General features: G+C 39.5%; 1 protein-coding gene across 4 annotated transcripts in view; it reads left to right on the forward strand.

Annotated features, from left to right (window-relative positions):
- The first annotated feature begins 234 nt into the window (after positions 1-234).
- The window catches only part of ube2j1 (ubiquitin-conjugating enzyme E2, J1), a 43680-nt gene continuing 20246 nt past the window's right edge, over positions 235-23668 (forward strand). Inside the window, exons 1-6 of one of the 4 annotated variants that reach the window (XM_080881986.1) lie at positions 241-405; positions 2787-2987; positions 8271-8344; positions 10515-10646; positions 12594-12678; positions 17360-17465. In XM_080881986.1, the coding sequence (XP_080738112.1) occupies positions 2957-2987; positions 8271-8344; positions 10515-10646; positions 12594-12678; positions 17360-17465 (428 nt within the window). In that variant the 5' untranslated portion in view covers positions 241-405; positions 2787-2956. Of the gene's footprint in view, positions 406-2640; positions 2988-8270; positions 8345-10514; positions 10647-12593; positions 12679-17359; positions 17466-23668 lie in introns of those variants that run through there. The other 3 variants (XM_080881985.1, XM_080881987.1, XM_080881984.1) reach the window with 3 other exon arrangements.

Below are 23668 nucleotides of genomic sequence, written 5' to 3' on the forward strand. Positions count from 1 at the left end.
CTGTGTTACAGACTAAGGGACATTCTCTGCTGATCCACGGATTAGGCCCTGGAAACCGTTTCCTTCAACAGCTACGTTCTTTTGTTCCAGGCGGCAGCGTTACGGTTGCCATGGTTACAGGGCGACGCTCTCTCTCTGCGCCTTTTCGTTGTTGTTGTTGTTGTTGTGCTAAGCTAACAGGCAGAATGCTACAAGCATAGCTCTAAAGAATGTAGCATCATGTTCAGTGTAGTCCGTGCTGCTGGGAGAATGGACTGCCATACACGTTATGTGTCTGTGAGCGCTAGGAGGGAGAAAAAGGGGAGTGGAAAGGTACTAGCAGTCATCGAGAAAAAACGGGAGCTGGAAGCATGTAAATATAATAATAACCACTGCAGCCAAGAAGAGTGCCTGACGAGCCCAGTTGTAAGTAAGCTATTAAGACTCGACTGTACACTGTGTTCGTGTTTTCCTCCGAAAACAACAAGTTCCGTTGGAGCAGCCTTTCAACGCCTCTCTCTGTCTGTCGCAAGAAAAGTTGACCCACACAACAAAGTAGAGCTATTTTTCGGCTACCAGCCGACAGGGACCCCGCCGTATTATGCTGGGCTTACACTGTGCGATTTTTTTTCAGTCGCGCGATTCAGCTCCTGCTCAAACTGTACGATTGACTCGCAGGAGTTAGAAGTTCATAGGTCACGATGCAGGGTCTCACACTATACGGCCCGATGCTCTGATGCGACCTGAGTGCTCACACTGTGCGTCCATAAAAATGAAGGTTATAACAGAAATTCTGTCGCTCGCTCTCCCTCTCCGTCTTTCACTCACACAGACACACCACCACCATCAACTTTGCTAAATTGCTAATGAAAAACATTGGTCAGGCAGCTGTGATTGAGCAGCAGTGTCGATCCAACTATTTTCACGGTTGTTGTGGTCGTGATAATTTTGTGAGGCCACATCGAAAGGGCTCGGATGGTTCTACAGGTTGTGCCTCCATCGCTTGTGTCCAGATCACACGCTGCACTGCCGTGCTACGCCGTCTTTTTCGCTGACATTTGTGTTTGCGCGTGCGCAGTGTGGCAAACTGCGGTGACACCCTCACGACCAAGCGATTGATGATCGGGAGCTGGTCGTGAGGTGTCAATCGCTTCTCGTTACCCCACGTATACTATACGATGCACGACGCACGATGAAGGCCAAAATCGGGCCGATCGCCAAAACGATCGCACGACTCAAAAATCGGCTCAAAATGGGCCAAAAATCGCACAGTGTGAGCCCAGCATTAGTCAGAGGTCCCTTTACTACAGTTCGGAGTCGCGGACCTTCAGTAATAGTAATAAATCACACAGCAATAGTACATTCACGTTGTTGTAAAAAGCATGATAATATTGTAGCGGGTCAGGGCTGTTCGGGGTTCTGCTTGTACAGTTATGTTTTGTGTATGTTGCCATGGTGACGGGTGACGCCCTCTCGCTGCGACGGTGTGTCCTTCCGGGGTCAGAGGGCGCCCTATGTGTGTTGTGGTTGCCGCGCTGAGCAGTTAGCTAGTGGCAGTGTGTTCTTCTGCAAATGTAATAAACGGCTGTGCTCCCTGGCTAGCTCACGGGAAGCAAGACCAAACGATACCTCCGTCTCCTCCTCGTCTGAACTCGCCACAATATATTAAGTAATCCAAAGTATTCAGAATACGTTACTGTCATTGAGTAACGTAACGGAATAGGTTACAGAATACATTTTGGGGCATGTATTCTGTATTCTGTAATGGAATACATTTTAAAAGTAACCTTCCCAACACTGCACTCGCACGCCTAGACCCCTTCGGGGGGGACGTAACAACTTAACTTTAAAAAATGTTTAAAATACACAAAAGGAATATAATCTTGACACAGTGAAGACTTCATATTATGGTAGGTTCTGCAAATCACGTACTGAATTATTCTGAATTTATAAACAGCGAAACACTATTCTACTGAAACTGCCATCTGAAATGTCTTATAGAAGTTATAGTATATTATCTATAAACGTACCTGTCCGATTGTTAATTACTTAATCACGTGGAGGCAAGGACCTCGCAGCACAAGCATACTCCCAACCTATTGAAGCACTGTAACAAAAAATAATTTCCCCCAGGGATCAATAAAGTATTCTGATTCTGATTATTGTAAGATTGTGCTGTACATTATTATATATATATATAGTGTATTTTTTTTTTTTATTAGTAAAAAACGAAGTCACAAGCAAAAGGAGAAAACACCATGGCACATGTTTAAACAAGGAAAGTTTATTCATCTAATAAAATAGACATAACATTATTTTTTTCACCCAAAAAACATATTCAAAGCACCATATCAGCCCGATATCACACAGTACTGTCACATGAAACAGAAGCTCTGCAGAGCGGCCAATCATAATGAAGCAGGTCATTATTTGTTCTTGATTTAAGCTGTTCTTCATATTTCTAGCCACCAGATCTCGCTAAAGAGGACAGTTTTGAAAAGCTTCGAGAAGCTTCAGTACTTCGGAACGCTTCATTTGGCCATCACCAGTATTATATCTAAATCTTTCACTTTCCTGTTGCTAATAAAATTCTAATTCTTTGGTAATGATTTACTTCCAGACTAATGCCATTACCGTTTCTAACAGTGATGTGCGCACTCCTTGCGTAGCCTCAGATTTCACTTCCTGTTTACGTTCCGTAAATGACGTCACGTCGATAAGGTTAGAGAAACCGTTTCAAAACCTAAACAGCAGAGAAGTTGAAAAATATCCCATCATTACTGAAACACGTTCTGTCTCACTTGCAGACTGGAGCACCGGTGCGAGAGCGGGACCTTCGGTTTGAGCTGTATCGCTCAGATTTAAGAACGAAGCAAGCTACCCGGGCTGCTAAGCGAAGCTAACGCTAATATTTGAAAGCTAGGTATTTGAAAACGAAAACAATACAACTTCAAGACAGTGCCCAGTTTCTTTAAGGATGGAGAGCAAATACAACCTTAAGAGTCCAGGTAAGCCTGATCCCAAAACAACTTCTACAGCTTTCAGAACCCTAGGATAAATCCTACAGCTAAAATCCAACACTTTAATGTTTCTTAATTAGCTTAACTGTTATTAGCCTCCGTCCCAATCTAAATGTTTACACTGGCACCTTTATTTGGTATTTTTTCTGAGTTCTTTCTGTTGTGTGGGATGCTTTATTTATTTTTTTTAAACTCTTCGGTATTCAGAGCAAACCATCTGTCTGTTGAAACTGTACCGGCTGGCTCTGTCCCTGCACTTTTCGTGTTGCGGAGTTCTTTGACGTTACACACGTAATTAAGGACACGTCTGCGTGTTCAGCGTTGTCGTTAGCTGCTTGTGTAATATTAGTGATCATGGGGACGATTTAATCGGCTGATTTTGAAGGTTGACTTTAAGAAACATAGCGAGCATGCTGGTGGTGTGCAACCCACAGCAATAATACGTAATGTTTATTTAAAAAAAAAACGTTTTAAAACAGTATATGTATTTTTATGACTTTCACTTTCGTAAGAAGAAGATTTAAATGAGTCACGGAAATGGGAATGAAAAATATTGTGCACTTTGCAGTATATTGCACAAAGTCTTTAACGCTGAATATAAATCATGTCTTATGTCTGTTGTGATTATGATAGTTGCATTTTGCGTGCATGGCTCAAAGCTGTTCTGGCAGGGTCAAAACTTGGCCAGCTGTCCAAAACCTTTTCACTGATCCCTGATAATGAGTGTTTAGAGGTGAGCCTTATAGTTTCTCAGTTTTCACTGGGACAGAAATGAACTGAAATCAGAAACATCTTTATTTGTGCCCACAAACAAGGAATTGGACTCCAGTGTTCCAGGTTAACTGGTTTTTACGTTAACTCTCTATGTTCCGCAGATCAAATGGTCTTCTCACTTTGCCAGTGTGTCTTGCGGTTTCACAAGAAAGGGCAACATCTCCAGCTCGTACACATGCCTATGTGTCTCAACATTAGCTTCAGGCAACAATTAAATTATCTCAATTTAAAAAAAAAAAAAAAGAAACATAACTAACAAGCTGACATTTTCCTTATGACACCACCGATCTGCTTGAAGGACCCTCAGTCATGCATGCATCCTGTTCACCTGTCAGCTGTCTAACGTCTGCTGCTGATGTAGGAAACATGCCCACATTAACTGGTGTTAGACACAGTTTAGTGGGCAGCTGCGTCCTCAACATAATGTAATGTCATCACAATGGCTTGTTTCCTGAGTGCAGAGCTGCTGGAGATTGTGTTTCCCCTCGGAGTGACTGATCTGGGTTAAAAATGAGATTTAAAACGAGGAGCGATGAACACTGAGATAACTACAGAGCACTTCATAAGCGAACTTGTTGCTTTAATGAGAATTTGTTCTGCCACCGATTTGATCAAATGGACTAAATAGCATCCTCTCAAGATGTGAGTATGTTCAGGAAACTCACCCAGGTTTCCTAATAGACACATAGGTAATAGGTAATAGACACAGGCAATTGATGGTTATTTTGAAAAAGAAACCCTCTTTAAATCTCCACAATGCTGAGTAAGTGTATTTGTAATGTTTTAATACATCAGCAGGTTGTGGCATGAAGTGCTAAATGCACTTGTAAATGACCATTTCTGTGAAACTTTGGTTATTATGTTGATGGGTTTTCATGAATGGTAGGATGATCCATTGCAATGAATTATGGGACAGCATTGTTTCTTCTCCCTTCACAACAAATGACTGTAGAAAAGATGCATGACCTGGCTGCACTTCCTTCCATAGTACAAAAATGAAGTCAAAATTTCCCACTTGTGGGAGCTGCCGTATTGCACGTTTGGAGTCAGAGTCTGTGCAGTAGTGACTCGAGGTGGAATAGCTGTGTCACCTGCTGGATGTGACCGTGAACACGCCCCCCTTCACTTTTTACGTAGCCCATCTTCTCCAGGTTATCTGCTGATGGGTTTACTGCGACTAACGACTCGTTAAATTAAATACAACCACAAAGTTTTGTTAGTATAAGCTTCTAATGAAGTGTTATTTTTAGCTGGTGAACTGGTGACTCACTGGACTGACAAGCTGGAGTCAAACGCACTGTTTATATATTTACTTTTTCCTCCCTCGTCTCCTCATCGGCCAGGTATACAGAGCGATGCAGTCAACTTGCAAAGCAGTCCACGACATGCAATCGGCTGTATTTTATGCAATAAAATGGTGTCGTCTTTGTCCCAAGCACACCCAAACAATTTAAAACATGTGGTTGCTCCATCACACCGCAAACATAACCGGGTTTCTCACTATAGAATGATCAGGAATCCTGGCATCCATCAGCGTGTACATAGAAACAAAAATCTCCACATCAGTCTTGTTTGCTTACATTTCTGTACCGTCATAAGATGGTACTAAACATGCTCTAAATCTTTTAAACAATTAGAGCGTTAAACCTTTGACGGTTTTTGAGAGCAGGTCTTTATACCTGTAGCGCTTTAGGTCTCCTTTTTTAGCTAAATGCTATAATAGTAGTGACAGCGGTAGACGTGCGCACAGTCTGGAGATGCTTTTTCTTTTCATTCTCTTGTCTATGCCTTTCACGTCTTTGGTGTTAGCTTGTTATTATGTAACAGTGTCTCTTTTTATCCCTTTGGACCTGGTGTGAGTCATTCCTAGTGGCAAATAGTCAACATTTGTGTTGCATAAGATGATTTGGCATATAAGGATTATCACCTTGGGCCTGTTACTGGACTTCTGCAGAGACAGTTGTGTGGGAAAGGCTTTTCTTGTCATCTCTTCCTACTATGGGGGTAGTTGCAGTTCTGGAGGTAGAGCAGGTTATTTACTAAACGGATAGGTTGGTGGTTCAATCCCTGGCTGCTCCATTGTGCATGCCAAATCTGCTTGGGGCAAGATACTAACCCCATGTTGCTCTCTGATGCATCTATTGGAGTATGTGTCTGAATGTTGGATAGAAAGCGCTTTGAGTGTTCAGTTTGAGGAGAAAAGCATCTTACAAGAACCAGTTTATGTACCATTTAAGACAGAGCCAAAAATGGAAAATGAATATGAAACTCAGCAGGCAATAAGGAGCAGTGTAGTTCCTGTCAGTGTCTCCAGGCACAGATACGTTAAAATGAGAGAATGTCATAATGAAATCCAAGAAAAACCATGTTAATTTCACTATCATTTTCGTTGTCATTGCATTGTCAACTCTAACTATCACCACCTTTGAATTCTATCTTATCTTATCTTCCCATCTTTAGCTTGCATGTAACAGAGCTTTTTTTTTTTTTTTTTTTTTTTTTTTTGGGAAGATAAATTTGAAAAAAGATAATTTTCCAGAAATTGTGTGGCGACATATCTGAATGAATGCAGTAGTAACTATAAATATAGCATTATGTTTTATGCTTTGTAGTGTTTTGGACTCAACGATATTGGCAAAAAATGAAATCATCATTGATCACAATTTCTTTGAGTGCCAATGCAATGGTAGTGCAAGAGGATTTTGTTGTTGGTCAGTTATTTAAGACCTGAGCAAATATGGAATTTATATTATAGTATTGGCCAAAAAAAAAAAAGTCGCCACCAAAAAAAGGTCACACACTCTAATATTTCATTAGACCGCCTTTAGCTTTGATTGCGACACGCATTCTCTGTGGCATTGTTTCAATAAGCTTCTGCAATGTCACAAGATTTATTTCTATCTAGTGCCCATCACTCTGGAACAAGGTAAATCTGGACTCACCAGACCACATGACCTTCTTCCATTGCTCCAGAGTCCAATCTTCATGCTCCCTAGCAAATTGAAGCCTTTTTTTCCGGGTTGCCTCACTGATTAGTGGTTTTCTTACGGCTACACAGCGGTTCAGTCCCAATCCCTTGAGTTCCCTTTGCATTGTGTGTGTGGAAATGCTCTTACTTTCACTTTTAAACATAGTCCTGAGTTCTACTATTGTTTTTCTTTGATTTGATTTCACCAAATGTTTAAGTGATCGGCAATCACGATCATTCAGAATTTTTTTTCAGGCCACATTTCTTCCTCGAAGACGATGGGTCACCGCTATCCTTCCACTTTTTAATAATGCGTTGGACAGTTGTTAACCCAATTTTAGTAGTTTCTACAATCCCCTTAGATGTTTACTGTGCTTGAAGCATGACAATGATTTGACCCTTCTCAAACACACTAATATCTTTTCCACGACCCTGAGATTTGTGTGTGTGTTATTGATATGTTGAACTGAGTAACGATATCCAATGATACTTAGCAAAAAATCATGCAAGTCTATGCTTCTGGGGTTAAACACCATTTTATACACCACACCAACTGCCTTGCTTGCTATCTGGTAATGTGATAGTGTCGTTACCATTACAGTATTTGCATGCTACAGTGTTAAATAATAATGTTATACTTTTACTGGTTATAAATGAAAGTTTCTTATTTGTTTACCGTAACTACCATGTTAATAAGTAATTTCATTACAGCCAGAGTAAAAATGCTAAGCTAAAACATCAAACAACACAGTAAACAAAGCTTACTGGAAGATGTTGATGAAGCTGTTAATACCTCACTTTCATCATCATCATCCATACAGTTCTTAGAAACTGACATACCAAAGTTGGCTTTCAGGCTGTCAGCCTTTAGATATACATTACATTGCCAAAATTATTTACTCATCTGCCTTCAAACATGAACTTGAGCTGCATCCCAGTAGTAATCCAGGATTTAATACAATGTCGGTTCACCCTTTGTGGCTCTAACTGCTTCAACTCTTCTTTGGCAAATGTTTAGCTGGCTTAAGCACATTTACTCAGGGCCTTATTGATGTGATATTCTTCTGCTGCCACGGCTGTGTGTCTGTGAAAAAGGCGTTTGCTCTGTGTTGTGGTGTCCTGATGACACACAATTTCACGAGACTCAAACCTTAAATACTGATTCATAGACATTGTCCCCCATTAATGATGGACATTTCTAAGTCTAAGAAAACTAGCTTGTTATTTTTCATATTCTCCGCAAGTCAAAGTAAATAGTTTTTAAAGGTGAAATATAAAAGTAAAATCAGATGTAGTCATTTATACATTTGACTCCAGACGGCTGATAAATTTGCAAGAAAGAAAGATTAGGTCATTGTGTGTAGAGTTTTGAGGTGAAAAATGAATTGAATCGGTTTAGGAATAAGGGTGTAACATGACAAAACATGGTACAAGTGAAGTGGTGTAAATGCTTTCCAGATGTACTGTAGCTTTCCGTGCAGGTGGTAACCTTTTTTTTTTCCTTTTTCTTTATTTCTTTTGATGGAAAGCGGTGAAGAGGCTGATGAAGGAGGCTGCTGAACTGAGGGATCCCACAGAGCACTATCATGCCCAACCACTAGAAGTAAGTTTGGCATTTTTATGCTATTACTTTACTCTATAGTCTAACAATGCATGACAATGAAAATATAAGCAGGCAATGCAGCTACTTTTACGCTACTTTTACACTACTAGGTACTACTAGTTTTGATAGCCTTCAAGTTACAGTGTGTAAAATTTTCACCTATAGATATCAGTTGCAGTTTGTAGTGAGCTTGACTGCAGGTCAAAATTGGTGTGAAATCAAAGACGTGACCTGGGATTTTCAAACTGATAGAATATGGTTATTAAAGTTCTCCGAATTCTCTTTGAATTTTGTGACCTCACGGTCAGAAGTCAAGTTTTCTGAAAATCTTTTATATAAGATAACCCATACTTTTAGGCCTTTTAAATCTCACTATATATCCCTGTCTTGTCTCAGCTGGGGTCCTCATTTAGTGTCACAATCCTCAAGCTAATACAAACACAAACACACTCCAGTAAGTTCATTGGATTTAATACTTAGTTTCACTTTCATAAGTGATAGATATACGCTGGCTATGACTTCTGAAAATATTTGTCTAGTGGTCAATAGAGATGTTTAGCTCTGCAAGTCACTTTTTATTTCTTAGCATATTTTTTTCTTATTTCAAATCAGCTGATAATATCAGATAATCAGCTGTATAAAGCCCTCTTGTTCCACAGTTGCGATAGGGATCATGTCTTTAGTGATATAATAGGCTACTGTGGCTTTAAGATGGTTTGTTTCGGGGCAGGAGGCTGGGAAGACGTCGCGGTCTGGGATACAGCACGCAGGTTCAAGCACTGTGGCGCTGTTGTAAATGGTGAAAATGATTGGTAGAGCTCGAACCTTTTGTCGGGACGCTTTTTCGTCATTCTCTACAGAATACATTATTCTGCTGCTCATCTGACACTTTGAATCCAAACCATCTCCAAATATTTGAGCCGTTGTTTTTCTTTTTACCAACCAGCTACTCTGCGATAGCTACTGTGTCCATCTGGTCGCTGCCTGCAGGTGAAGCGATGGGCGAGTTGTGTTCAGTGAGAAATAGAGGCGGGGCAGAGTGACGTGTAGAGACAAGCCTGGACGAGAGAGACTGGCTCCACAAGTATAATTATAGCAAACGTAGACTATATCGATATAAACGATAGTGTCACATCTTATATGTCGTATCAAAGTATATGGATTTTTTTTTTTAAAACTTGATATTTCGCCCAGTCCTACCTTCTGTTGTCTTCTCAGACAGAAATATGTTCTTAAAATTAGGGCTGGGCCATATCACACCGTTCATGGTAATACCGGTATAATGTTGGGCAACGATAAGAAAATGAAATATCGTGATAGAATATGGGTAAAACGTGCATGCGCAGTGCCTTTGTTTTCATACGCACATGGCGGCGACGGAGAATGAGAAGGGCGAAAGCGGATCGTTGAATGAAACAGATGAACCAGAATTGGTTTGTAAAAATGCTGCAACTTCAGTGGTGTGGAACTGGTTTAGCTTTCATCCGTCAGATACACAACAAAGCACTATTTTTGGTAGAGCATGCTAGCGGGCCGCCGTTATTACCGTGTTGTTTGGAAAATACAGCACACTTTAAATCAATCCTTTGATTTTTCTGAAAATCGACAGTGTCCTTTATAATCCCGTGTGCCTTATGTATGAATTCTGGTTGTGTTTACTGACCTCGAAACGATTTTATGTACACGGCGCTCGAAAATCTGTCAAACGTTTTAGTACGACTTTGCTAAGCTACAAACCCGCACCGCTTGATGGATTGTCGGAGCATTACGGCTATCGTAGGCAGGAGCCTGGCGGAGTGATACGTACTGCGCTTCAACATAATGTTACCGTATTGTGTGTGTATAACCTCTTTTTAAGTTTTGTGGATATTATACATGGTTATGCTGAGGATATGTCGGCCTTTTGGTTAAACTGTCAGCAAGGAATTTGCACTGTTAATTTTTTATATAACTTTAATGCACATAAAAAAACAGCTGCTTGTTTAAGTGAAAATACATTGATGTTTTTTTTTCTGCACCCATAAAGTTGTGGATTTGTAAAGTGTTTTGTCTAGTGTCAATTATATCGTCAGCTATGTCGTTATCGCAAATTTTCAAATATATATCGTGATAAATATTTTTGGTCATATTGCCCTGCTCTACTTAAAATGATATTTCCTTCTTTCTGCAGGACAATCTCTTTGAGTGGCACTTTTCTGTTCGTGGTCCTCCAGACTCTGATTTTGATGGTGGGGTTTACCACGGCAGGATCATACTTCCCCCAGAATACCCCATGAAACCTCCCAGCATCATCCTACTCACAGTAAGATGCAGATGAAGATCACATCTTAGCTGCATTTGATTATTCTCCTGATGCAGCAGATAATCAAAAAGCTGAAAAAGCAATTTTTAAGAACAGACAACTTTCCCAACCTTATACACTGACCATGTTTGGCTTCACACATAACTGCAAGGCACATTCTCTAAAATGAACATTATCAAAAATAAATATCGTTCTAGGCTTACCAGTGAGCATATGTATGGCCCTGATTCCATTCAAGCCCAGGCTTACACACCTGGAGGAACAAGCTAGAGCTCAATTTTCTTTTGAAACAGTCAGGGAGTTGAACGTAATAGGGGAAGAAAGTGAGCTTCCAGAACAGTTCAGGTGTTAAGATTAAGGATGTTCCTGGCCAGGAAAAAATGAGACTGACTGACTAGTCTAAAACTATGAAGTTCAATTTTAAAATCGTTTCATGGAAATTTCAAAAACTAATAACAAAGGCATTGTAAACAATTTACCCCATTCTTCAATAATGAATCATGCCGCTTAACTTTTCGTTTTGTGCGTTATCAACATTACACGTACATTATATTCAGCATTATACAACATTATACTTTAAACAGTTAAAACAAACCTGCTGCAACAGGGAAGCCCAAACCTCCCTCTTGCTGCCACCTCCAGCTTATCCGAGGAAACTTCAAGCCTTTCCCGGGCCGGCCGATAGATGTCGTAAGATCTAGAAATTTTTAACAATTAGATTCAATTGCTAGTAAGTAAGGTTGGGTGACTGGACGAATATATTGCCCATCGATGATAGACTGAGCCTTTCACCGATCGTTTTTACAAGACCAATTTATTTATTTGCCCGTGAGTAAGTTTGCTGATAATGTTGACTGAAGCTAGGGAGAAGCAGTCAACAGAAAAAATAATAGCGCCCATCAAAAAGTCTGCGCCTGCGTGAGTATATTGCCTTTTGTCGGTTATTGGACCGGCGAATGTCAGTTGGAAAATTTTTACATATCGCCCAACCTTAGCAGAAAGTCTGGTACCGACTAGTGACAACAGCGACCATTAATCAAACATTAGTAGAGTCAAGATGTAAAAGAGAACGAGGGACATTCAAGCTTCTCCCTTTATTGTGTTTTTCACTTTAATTAAAACATTGAATGCATAACTTTTAACATTTCATTTTTTTCTCTTATTTTAAAATCCAGCTCTAATTTTACTTATAAAACAGGGGGAATCGATTAACTCGCACACACAGTGGGGGAAATTTAATTTTATCCCATGCTGAATTCCTCTCATACAAAAAAGAATAGTTTCATATTTTAATGGTAATTTCATTTTAATGTTGAGAGATGGAATGTCAGTAAAAAAAATAAAAAATAATAATAAAAAAGTTGAAAATGGATTTGAATGTCATTGAGTGAAATAAGTATTTGACCACCAACCAGAATCCTCACGTTGGGAGGAAGTCCTGTGGTCAGGAAACCCAAATCAAGGCTGGACTAGGCTGCATGACCATAAGGAAGCCGCTTATTGAAAACGGATCAAATATTTATTTCAGTCAGTTATAGATCTTTATGTAATGTGTGGATTTTTGTTTATATGAAACAACCACAAAAATGAGACTGTCGAAATTTAAAAATTCACAAGATCAAATCATCCTTTTCCCACTATATTCAGGCAGCTGTGCGGTACATGTTTTAATGACTGATAAAAGTTAGAATTTGTTGTGAGAAAACTGTGTTCACATGTTTTCACTGACACCAGCTACTATTTTATTGGTTCTTTGTTGAACCAAATTTTTAATTAGATTTTTGTTTGAAAGCTCTGACATTTGCACAGTAGTAGCCTCATTTTTATTTGTTAATACTGCTCAAAACTTTTATGTCAGTTTGTGTTCATAGGTTTTGAGAAATATGTGCTGTGCCTCTGTTTTCCCATACGTACCAATACCACTTTCTTTTTATTCCCTTCCATTAGCCAAATGGGAGATTTGAAGTTGGGAAGAAGATTTGTCTGAGCATCTCTGGCCACCATCCCGAGACCTGGCAGCCCTCTTGGAGTAGTAAGTATAGGAGACAAGATCCCAGTTCTCCATACGTATCTTATTCCCTGAGGTAATCTAAGTATTTAGAGCAGGGGTGCTCAATCCCAGTCCTCGAGAGCTACTGTCCTGCAGCTTTTAGATGCATCCCTACTCCAACACAGCTGAATCAAATGTTTGATCACCTCTTCAGCATGCCATCAAGTTTGGAGAAGGCCTGATAACAAGCCATTCGTTTGATTCAGCTGTGTCGGAACAAGGATGCATCTAAAAGCTGCAGGACAGTAGCTCTCGAGGACTGGGATTGAGCACCCCTGATTTAGAGGTTGCATTTGGAAATAAGCTCCACAAAAGAATTTGTAGAGCTGTGAAATGAGATGTGTAGGAAAAGTACTGAAATGATCATCACTAATTAATAGCACTGATGTCTTGCATGCAAAACCATCCAGGTAAGCACTGATGCTCTAATGCTGTTAATTGGTACAGAAGTATTCCTGATTTCCTATTTTTGTTGTATGTTTGTCACACTTCAAAGTTTCAGATCATCAACCAATTTTAAATGTTAGACAAAGATGACACGAGTAAACACACCATGCAGTTTCTAAATGAAGGTGTTCATTATTAAGGAGGAAACAGAGGAACCCACCCGAGGGATTAATAAAGTTCTATCTTATCTTATCTTATCTTATCTTAACAATCCAAACCTACATGGCCCTGTGTGAGAAAGTGATTACCCGCTAAACCGAATAACTGTTTGTGCCACTTTTAGCAGCAACATCTGCAATCAAGCGTTTTCAGTAACTGGCAATGATTCTTTTACAGCTCTGCCCACTCATCTTTGCTGAATTGTCATAGTTCAGCCACATTGGAGGGTTTTCGAAAATACACCTTCTTTTTAAGGTCATGCAACTGCTCCTCAGTCAGATTCAGGTCAAAACTTTGAATGGGCCACTCCAAGGTTTTCACTGTGTCAGTAAGTCATTCAGAGATGGACTAGCTGGTCTGTTTTGGATCATTGCCTTGCTGCAGAACCCAGTTGCGCTTCAGCATTTTCTCAAGGTCATCAAGGCCGAGTTACATGAACAAATTGGAGTCTATTAGATAGATATGATAGAAACCACCACAGTGCAGTACCTGTAAAACCTACAGCATGCTCTAATCATTCTAAGAGAATATTATGGTCTACAGCACAGGTCTCGGACTCCAGGCCTCTAGGTGCCGGTGTCCTGCAGGTTTTAGATGTGTCCTTGATCTAACACAGCTGATTCAAATGGCTAAATTTCCTCCTCAACATGTCCTGAAGTTCTCCAGAGACCTGGTATTGAACTAATCATTTGATTGTGTTGACCTAGGGTGAGATCTGGAACCTGCAGGACACCGGCCCTCGAGGCCTGGAGTTTGACACCCCTGGTCTACAGTATCTAATGCTGCACTGAGGTCTAGGAGGACAAGCACAGAGACGAGTCCACTGTCAGAGGCCCTTATGATGATACATGTGTTTGGTTTTGCTGCTGGCGGCTGCAGTTTGTCCTGATGTGGTGTAGTGCGGTGTAGTTTTTGTGTGTGTCGGTGGCATATTGACTGCTGCTCTTATCTATCCGATCTTCACTGACGGGTCAAGATACCTCATTCTCCTGTGTCAGCGTTTACCACCAGTTCCCCTGTCATTCAGCAAAAGTTAGACATTTTTCTTCGTTTGAACTACAGCTGATTAGAGTCAGGTATAAGACCTTTTTTTTTTTTTTTTATTGTCCTGTGGTGTATCGTCCATTTTTAAAGGCATTCAGTGACTTATTATCCTCCACTATAAAGCTGCCCAGACTCCTTATAGTTGGAGATTTTAACATTAACGTAGACGACAACTCTGACCTCTTTGCCAGAAGCTTTACTGGCATCATGGATTCTTTTCATTTCACTCAGTTTGTGTCTAGTCCCACACATACCAAAGGACACAAACTGGACCTTGTTTTTACTTTGGGTTTAAATATTGATTCTATTTGTTCTGGGGACATTTTTACTTCTGATCATCACTGTATTATTTTTAACTTGTCTTTCTCCTGCTTGCCGTGTGGTCAGCACTCACACCTTAAATTCCTCTACTGCTGAGAAATTCTCTGATTCTTTTAAGTTGTTCTTATCCCCTTATGATCTTACAACAAATCTTTTTAATAATTACTGTCTTACTGAAATTAGCTCGTTTCCAAATTCTCCCTTCGCATAAATGAAACCATTCGCTGCTTAAAGCGTTCTTGTCGATAAGCTGAGCACATGGTCTAATAAAGGATCTTTCTTTCAACCGTTCAGTTAGAGATGCGAGAGTGCCTATTTCTCACATCTGGTTACAAAGAGCAGAGGTAATCCTCAGGTGTTATTTGATGCCATTAGTAATATTGTTACTCCTGCTCCACCTGCCACCCCAATCTCTTCAAATAAAGGTGAAAATTTTCTGTCTTGATAGAAAAATTGATAATAGAAGAATTACTATTTCTCCATCAACATTTACATTGTCTGTTCCTGCTCTAGCTCGGCCTGTTATTTTAGAGTTGAAAACTAAAGTAGACTTTTGGCCCCCAGACTCTGGAACTCTCTCCCCCTGAGTTTGAGATCTGTGCACTCGGTGCTTTCCTCTAAGAAAACTAAAATTAAAACTTTTTAGACTTGCATTTAGTGTCCTTAGATTGCTTGCTTGCCAAAGTCAGTATGTTAAATGCAAAGAGATCTTTTTCAGTACTGCATGAACTTTGTATGTGAAACATTTGTTTTCTAATATAAATGACAAAGCTCACTCCAGTAATCTGCTTCTGGCCTAAACAGTATTGCACTTTGGGTGCTGGTGTTGATAGATGAACTTGTGCTGAGGGTCTTGATATAAGAGTATTTTTATACACCTCGAGAGTAAAAATGAATAATTTATTACTACCAAGAACTCCTCATTAGTTTGTAACTGGCGTTTGGTCCGTTTGCTGAGTTCTGCTTTCATGTTACTTCTCAGCATGGAACTTTAATCAGTGGAAACTCAGTGGGAGATGCTGCATCTTCCTCAAAGCATTTCTCTCTACTGCCTCCCTCTCTTAAGTAAGAAGAGTTTCAAATCAATAACAGAATTAAATCAAAGACAAAGGTTGCTCCTAACTTCTTTTTACCAACAAAATGTAGGTCACATGGCCAGCTATGCCTCAGAGATTTGACTTCCCCTGCTGGGTTTTTAAAGTGTTGGCTCTAAGTTGTGTCTGATCCTGTTTGCAATGACCACAGGAGGCCTGACTTGATAATTGAACAGTGCTTCCGATTGTCACAGACAGGCCAACTGTAGGGTTCCAGGTTTATGCTCACTACTCTTGGTGGCTGCTTTAGTTCATATGATATGCCTGCATATTTAATAAAGCATGCTTCAGATAATTAAACATTCCCTCTGATGTCTCTTTGGGAAATATTTAAATTTGTATTTTTTACATAGGCTGATTTATTTAGATATGGTATCGTTACTCATGAATATCTTGACAAATGTTTTTCCTCAAGCTGTTTTCTGGTCTGTCTGTACTTAATACTGTTTATTTTTTAAAATGTAAGCTGAAGTGTATTGTGTGTATTGTTTATAGCCCAGCTATTTTCACAAACTTTGGTCATAGGTTATACACACAGTTAGAGATAGCAGGTCATCAGAACTGAAGTATGACAGTGTGCACCAAAGTGACTTATTTCAATAGACTGGCTGCTGTTAAAATTTGCTGCTTCTTCTTGTCTTCGTCCTAGTGTCTTTTTCAGTCACTTAATTGAAATTTCTCTCTATTTCTATCTATTTCTCTATTGATCGATGGAGCAATAGATCATCGCCGTTTACGAATAGGAACATAGAAAAGAGAGACCTAATGTTTAACAATCCATATTTAACAGCTTTACTCTGGTGCAGTTGTGGATACTATATTGTTCTTACTTTGATTTTTTTTTTTAAAAATTTTTTATTTTAAATTGTATTTTTGATGATTTTTCTTTTGGTTTTTTTGGTGGTCTGCGAGCAGATAGCCACTAAAAAGAAGGGGTTTTGGGGGGATTACAGGAAGAGAGAAGTTGCAGAGAGGTGTGTAAGACTGGTCCCAAGTCTCAGTCACATTTTGGGGGGTTTAATAAATTTCACCAGATGTCTAGAAATGGGAGCTGCTCCATCCAAAGTGGGATGGATGTCGTCTCTCCTAATAAGATCAGGTTTTCCCCAGAAAGTTTCCCAATTATCTAAAAAGCCCACGTGATTTTTTTTGGACACCACTCAGACAGCCAGCAATTTGAGGACGAAATGCATCACTCCAGGTCCGACTGGGCAGAGGACCAGAGAAAACAACATAGTTTTTGCCAAAGTCACACACTGTTTCAATATAATTATAGTGAACTCTGACTGACACAACCCGATGTTATTGCTGCTGATATGAATGATAATTTTTTTACCAAATCTACATTTACAAGCAAGATGTATTTAAAGAACAGACAGTTCAGAGAATAAACATAAACTGGACAATTAACAGGTTGTCATGGCCAAGTGAGGCTAACAATGAATATCAATAGTCAATACTCAATCAGCTTTATTCGCCACATGCAGGTTGTCCTGCAGTGGAATGGACCCGCCCCCCGACCTTACGTTGTGTTTTTCATTCACTTGCTATTTTCTCCTCATTGTTTACACACTCTCTCTCTCTTTTTTTTCTTCCAGTTCGCACTGCCCTCATAGCTATAATTGGATTCATGCCAACAAAAGGAGAGGGTGCCATTGGATCTCTCGATTATACTCCTGAAGAGAGAAGAGCCCTTGCCAAAAAGTAAGATTTAGTAGATACAAAAATCTTTTCAGTCTTTCCAGTTGAGAATGGTAATAAGGTGAGTATGGCATATTGCATCTTCTTGTATGAAATAATGTTACAACCTCAAGTAGCAGGCAAGCAGGAAGTGGATATGATCCTCATAAAATATTCAAACAGCCAAGTCCGTTCAAACATGTAATAGAAGCACCTGAGCTCGAGTCGACATGCCTCATTGCTAATTACTGGTCTATCACAATCTGAAAAGAACATTTCCAGGCCAGTCCTGGTATTGAAAGATGACAAGTTCATCGTTGCTGTGTGCTGCCAGTCTCCAGAGGACGCGTGAGCAGACACTCAATTTTCATATCACACTGTGTTTTCCTCAGAGAAAATGGTACAAAGCCAGCGATGGTAAAGTTCAAGCTAAAATTGCTCTTCTATTAGCAGATGAGATGAGTTTTTGATCATCCGGTTATTTCATTAGTTCATGGAGATGAAATGGATAGGAAAACACACTGTGTGATGAATACAAGGCTGCTTGTCTCCATGATGGCACCTCCACCCCTTCCCAACACACACACACACACACACACACACACACACACACACACACACACACACACACACACACACACACACACGCAGTGGCTGAGGCAGCACTAAAATGTTCATTTATTAAATGAAAATGTAAAATATTACTATTTAAGTACTTCACATTTACACTCATTTTGATTACATATTCAGAAATGACAACATCTGATCTTTAGACACTTTGTGAAAAGACAGTCTGCATGTAAGGACAGTTTGAAAAATAGTAAGGAAACTTAAACCTTAAACTTCAACCAGCTAGTTATTAACATAATGTTTGCTGGATTTAGTCCCTGTTCAGATACTGGCATCTCTGCAAACATAATGAACAAAAACCAATCTATTGCAAATACCTAATAAAGATGGCATCTGGGTACAAGTCAGCAGCAGCTCAGATTTGCACTTTAGTCACTGATAACATAAGACAGAAAAACCCTTTGACATCTAATGAAATAATGAACACTTCTACGTAGGGATGCCATTGTTAAAGTCTTAAGTCAAGAGATGCCTTTATGAATGTAAATGCAGAGGGTTTAGAACAAGTTACAAACCATTGGTTAAAGTCAAGTACAAGAACAGTAGAGGAATGGCATCATTAAACATCTTATTTATAGTTTAAAGAATCAAGATGGATCCTTTCATTTTCTTGTTCTGTCAACTTGAGTTCACAGTACTAACTCCTCTGCCAGTATTTTCTTGAAAGTAGTGCTGGACAGTGCTGCTGTGAAAGAAGTATCAAAGAATAAACAAGAGCACTCAGAGAGTGTAATTCCTCCTGAAGGGCAAGAGCTATACTAAAACTTTGTTTTATGATGTTTTTGTTAAAACATGCTGTTCCTCCGCTACTGCCTCGTTTGAATTTTGGACGAAAGGGATTCTGGGATATTGCATTTCGTCATTTCGATTTGATTGGAGACCAAAACAGCCAATCAGATTTGCATCCAAGTCTATGATTGGCTGGTTTTGTGGCACAACTATAACGGTGTACAGAAAGAGTTGAACGCGCACGGGCAGAAATGTTGAGAGCATGAGCAACACATTGCGAGTGAGCGCAAATGCAAAAACTGAGCGAGAGGGGCTGCTGTTGTGTGTGTGTGTGTGTGTGTGTGTGTGTGTGTGTGTGTGTGTGTGTGGATAATAGCAAACACTGAAATAAATTTTTTGCACGCAGCAATGAATTTTGTTCACTCAAATTTAGCTTTTCTTCGCTCAAAATAAATTTCTCCTTAAAATGCAACACTTGCACCTGCAAACTTTTTTTACGTGCGCTCAAAATTTTCTTACGTGCGCTCAGAATAGTGGCACAAAAATAACGCCATAAAAACTCCCTGAAAAGCTTTCAGTTAATCCAAAATACTGCAGCGAGTACTGACAGGGACTAGCAAGAGAGAGCATATTTATTCTATATTGGCTCCCTGTTAAATCCTCTGTTAAAACTAAAAATCCTGCTCCTCACATACAAGGTCTTAAATAATCAGGCCCCATCTTATCTTAAAGACCTTATAGTACCATATCACCCCAGACACTATCTCTACTTTTAAGATTAGGCTTCAAACTTTCCTTTTTGCTACAGCATATAGTTAGGGTTGGATCAGGTGACCCAAGGTTAAGGTTACTTTATTTATACCCATAGGGAAATTTGCTTTACAGAAAAATAATAGCATTTGGCATCCCTTCACAAAACACACACACCTAATAAAACCTGACAAATGCACATTTTTTGTAATTAAATCAAATGAATCAAATCAAAACCATTCTTATTGAGTTCGGTGACAACAACAGGGACAAAGGTGTTTTTATAACGCTTTGTCCTGCATCTTGGAACTAGAAACCTCTGTCCAAGGAAAGACGCTGAAATTCACCCCATAGAGGATGGGAACCATTTTTAAGAACTGATCGAGCTGGGAGGCTAAACAGGGCTGTGACTCACCTATCAGATGACTGGACTGTCTCTGCACGGAGTGTTTCTTCTTCAGTAACCTTTTTTCACTCACTGTGTTTTTATACACCTCTCTGCATTTAATTATTACTTATTATTAATATGTGGCTCACTACCAGAGAATGTCTTTATCCTGTCTTCCGCCCCTTAATCCCAACCGGTCATTGCAGATGGCCGCCCCTCCCCGAGCCTGGTTCTGCTGGAGGTCTCTTCCTGTTAAAAAGAATTTTTTCCTTCCCCCTGTGGCCAAAGCGCTTGCTCATACGGGATCATTTGATTGTTGTTGTTTTTTCTGTTTTCTCTTTATTATTGCAGGGTCTTCGCCTTGCAATATAAAGCACCTTGAGGCAACTGTTGCAGTCTGGGGCTAAATAAGTAAAACTGAATTGAATGAAAAATAAGAAAATTATATCTTGAAAACTGTGAACACTTGTTTGCTGACAAACAGACAAACAACGCTTGTAAGCCAGTAGCAGACGTAACTGCTGCTATTCTTTCAGTATATGTCTTGGAATTTACAAATAAGCTCTTCCAGCTCTGTGAGCCGACATATGTGTTCTTGATTTATGTCTGAAAGGGTTCCAACTGTAGTTTTTGTGAAAAACTATCAACCAACCACTGTGCCTATGTGGTCCCTGCTTTTGGAGACACAGGCTTCCCATTTACCATGTCATAGTCCAGTTATGCGAAGACTGGAGGCCAAAAAAGAACATTCGACATGCTGTGCAAAATTCCTCATGCCGAATAAGCCAAGCTTTTTCTTTGTACGTCTAAACTTGACTTGAATAGAATCTAATTACCACTTTTTTCCAGAGGAAGACTCTGATTTGGATCATTTAATACATAATGTATCCAAATTTATCTATGCCACCTTTTGCTTGAGGAGCTTTACAGTGATAATGTGCTGTTCCTGAGAGCATGAGTCATTAGTTGCTTCTAGGGATGATTAGCTATTCTAACACAATCCAATGAAATCCACTGAAACATCTTTTTCTGTACTGCTCATGTTTTTTCCACTGCATTAAGCGTCTCTGTTGATCGTGTTCCTAGTAATATCACACCAAACCTTGCTGTCAGGGCTGAGATGTTGGCCTAAAGGTGCACACAGTATTCTAAGCTCTTAACAGGGGCATGTCAATGTTAAAAATTTTTTTTACAGCTGACGATACACACTGTGGCAGTCAACACGATATAGAAAGTCACTGTTACAAACACACTTGCAGTCACAGTGTAATCCCGGTACTGATGTTTGAAGCAGAGTTTTGTCTGTTTGTATGGGATGATGGGAATTGATACACAGCCCTAAAAAGTATGGGCAGCTCAATGTAAAAGTCTTTAGAACTGTATACTGTAATTGGTACCGAATGGGCGAAGCACCACATGGTGTTACATTTTTCTTTGGCACATACATCAAAGAGCCACACTGCATATGCTGCTGTGAGGGTTCTGGTTTTTCTTGCTTTGTTCATGTTGAGAACAGCAAGTTCTCTGACCATCATCCAACAAATCTGGATCTATGTCTTTGTACCAAACGCTGCTCACTGGCTGTATAACTATACACAGCTTTTTGCTCATATTCTTCTCAAGATTCACCAACATAATTCTGCCTTTTGTTGTATTTTTTGTGGGGCAGTTTTTTACTTTTCTTTTTGGGATGTCAGTGGCAGATTTTGTTGTTGTTGTTGTGTTTGTCCCCCCTTAGCTGTAAAAAGCTGATAATGTAGTTCTGATAATGTAGTCACTTTTATTTGAAAGTTCTTAAGAAACTCAACGGTCAGGGCTGAAATTCTGGAGAAATTTGAAGTTCTTAAATTTAATGTGACCGTAAAGTTGGGGAAGCTTCACGGTCAGAAATTTGAAGCGCTGAAGAATTACAAAAGCATTGGTGTTTCTTAATAGGTTGGCTGTCTAATAAAAGTATGTCTCAGCTTAATGCTTGTTCTGTGTATAACCAACATGAGTTGGGAGTAATTGAGCTATTTAGTTTTTTGAGTTGATTGTTCTGTGTTCAGAGATTTGAGGCTGCCATGGGATTTTGTTTTTTGTAAAGTTGAATGTAAATTTTATTCTTCCAATAAAGTTTTGACAGGGATTTTTTTTTTATTTTTTTAAATGGAATAACATTTTTAATCCTGTTCTGGACTCTTTGGTTCTTTGGTTCAAGCCTGTTTGAATTTCTAGCACTAGATTTGAACATGAATATCTCAGCCTAAAGTTTTAGTCAAAATGGACGAATCTATAATATGGGAGAGAAACATCAAAAATAGCTGTGTATTGGTAAACTATGTAAGAAAAAAATATGAGTAAGTATTTGATATTTGAAGCTTGAACATTTTATAGCAGCCATTATACAGGGTGGGCCATTTATATGGATACACCGTAATAAAATGGAAATGGTTGGTGAAATTAAAGTCCTGTTTGTGGCACATTAGTATATGTGAGGGGGCAAGCTCCTCAAGATGGGTGGTGACCATGGTGGCCATTTAGAAGTCGGCCATCTTGGATACAAAATTTTGTTTTTTCAATAGGAAGAGGGCCATGTGACACATCAAACTTATTGGTAATGTCACAAGAAAAACAATGGTGTGCTTGGTTTCAACGTATCGCCAACCATTCCCATTTTATTACGGTGTATCCATATAAATGGCCCACCCTTTATATCCAAACCTTGGATGACAACAATTTTAGGCAAATTGAAGATGGTTTAACAGAAAATGTTCTAAAACTTTAGTGATTTCAGATGTAGTGACTCAGGTTTTAAACTATTTTTGTTTTTGTGGTACAACTTGTCATATTTGCTACAGCCAGCTTGAAAGTTAAATGCCATTTTCTTAATTTGTGTGACTAGGAATTTCATGGTAAAAATGATTCTACATGTTTTATCTTGCAATATTGTGAACTTTGTTTATTTAGAAATTGCCGCCAGTTGTTTTGGGGTTTTTTGCCTTTTCTTATATTAGTGTGTCCTCAGATAGTCCAGCAGGAGCATTGGGCTTCTTTTCATATGTTTACGAGCCAATATTGAGACAATTTTTAATGCATCTATCGAAAATTACACACCTGATTCATTTTGGTGGTAAGAAACACCAGTGAAAATTTCAGGCCTTTATTTTTTATATATTCATGTTTAACATTGCAATGTGATTTCAATAGGTAAAAAAATTGTTTAAAAGTGGGCCATTTTTCCAAAAACAAGATACATCTTAAATTATCTATGAAGCTAAACTTTCCCAACATGCATTATATATGTCCAAACTTTGAGCCAAACATTTTTATGCAAATTGGAAATGGTTGAGCAGACAATGTTCTAGTAACTGTCTGATTTGAGGCGTGCTGAGCTGCCCCTAACTACCATGACCCATACAGTGGTGAGTCAGTGGTCACAGACTTCCACAGGCTAGACAACAGCGCCCTGACTGCTGCTGGTATCGGGATGAAATCCTTGGATGGGTCCTGGGTTTATCCAGAGGATTCAATCCCCAGCCTCACTTGGCAAAAATGGTTATTCCAGGAATTGATACTATTCACTCTTCCCCATGCTTGTGTGACCTAAATCAAACAGAACACCTCTGGGACATTATTTTGTTGTCCATCTAAAGTTGCCGCGTTGTACCTGAGACCATCCAGGAGCTCAGTTATGCCCTGGTCCAGATCTGGGAGGAGATCGCCCAGGACACCACCCGTGATCTCATTA

This window comes from Rhamphochromis sp. 'chilingali' (assembly GCF_963969265.1).
Source record: "Rhamphochromis sp. 'chilingali' genome assembly, chromosome: 5".
NCBI lineage: Eukaryota > Metazoa > Chordata > Actinopteri > Cichliformes > Cichlidae > Rhamphochromis > Rhamphochromis sp. 'chilingali'.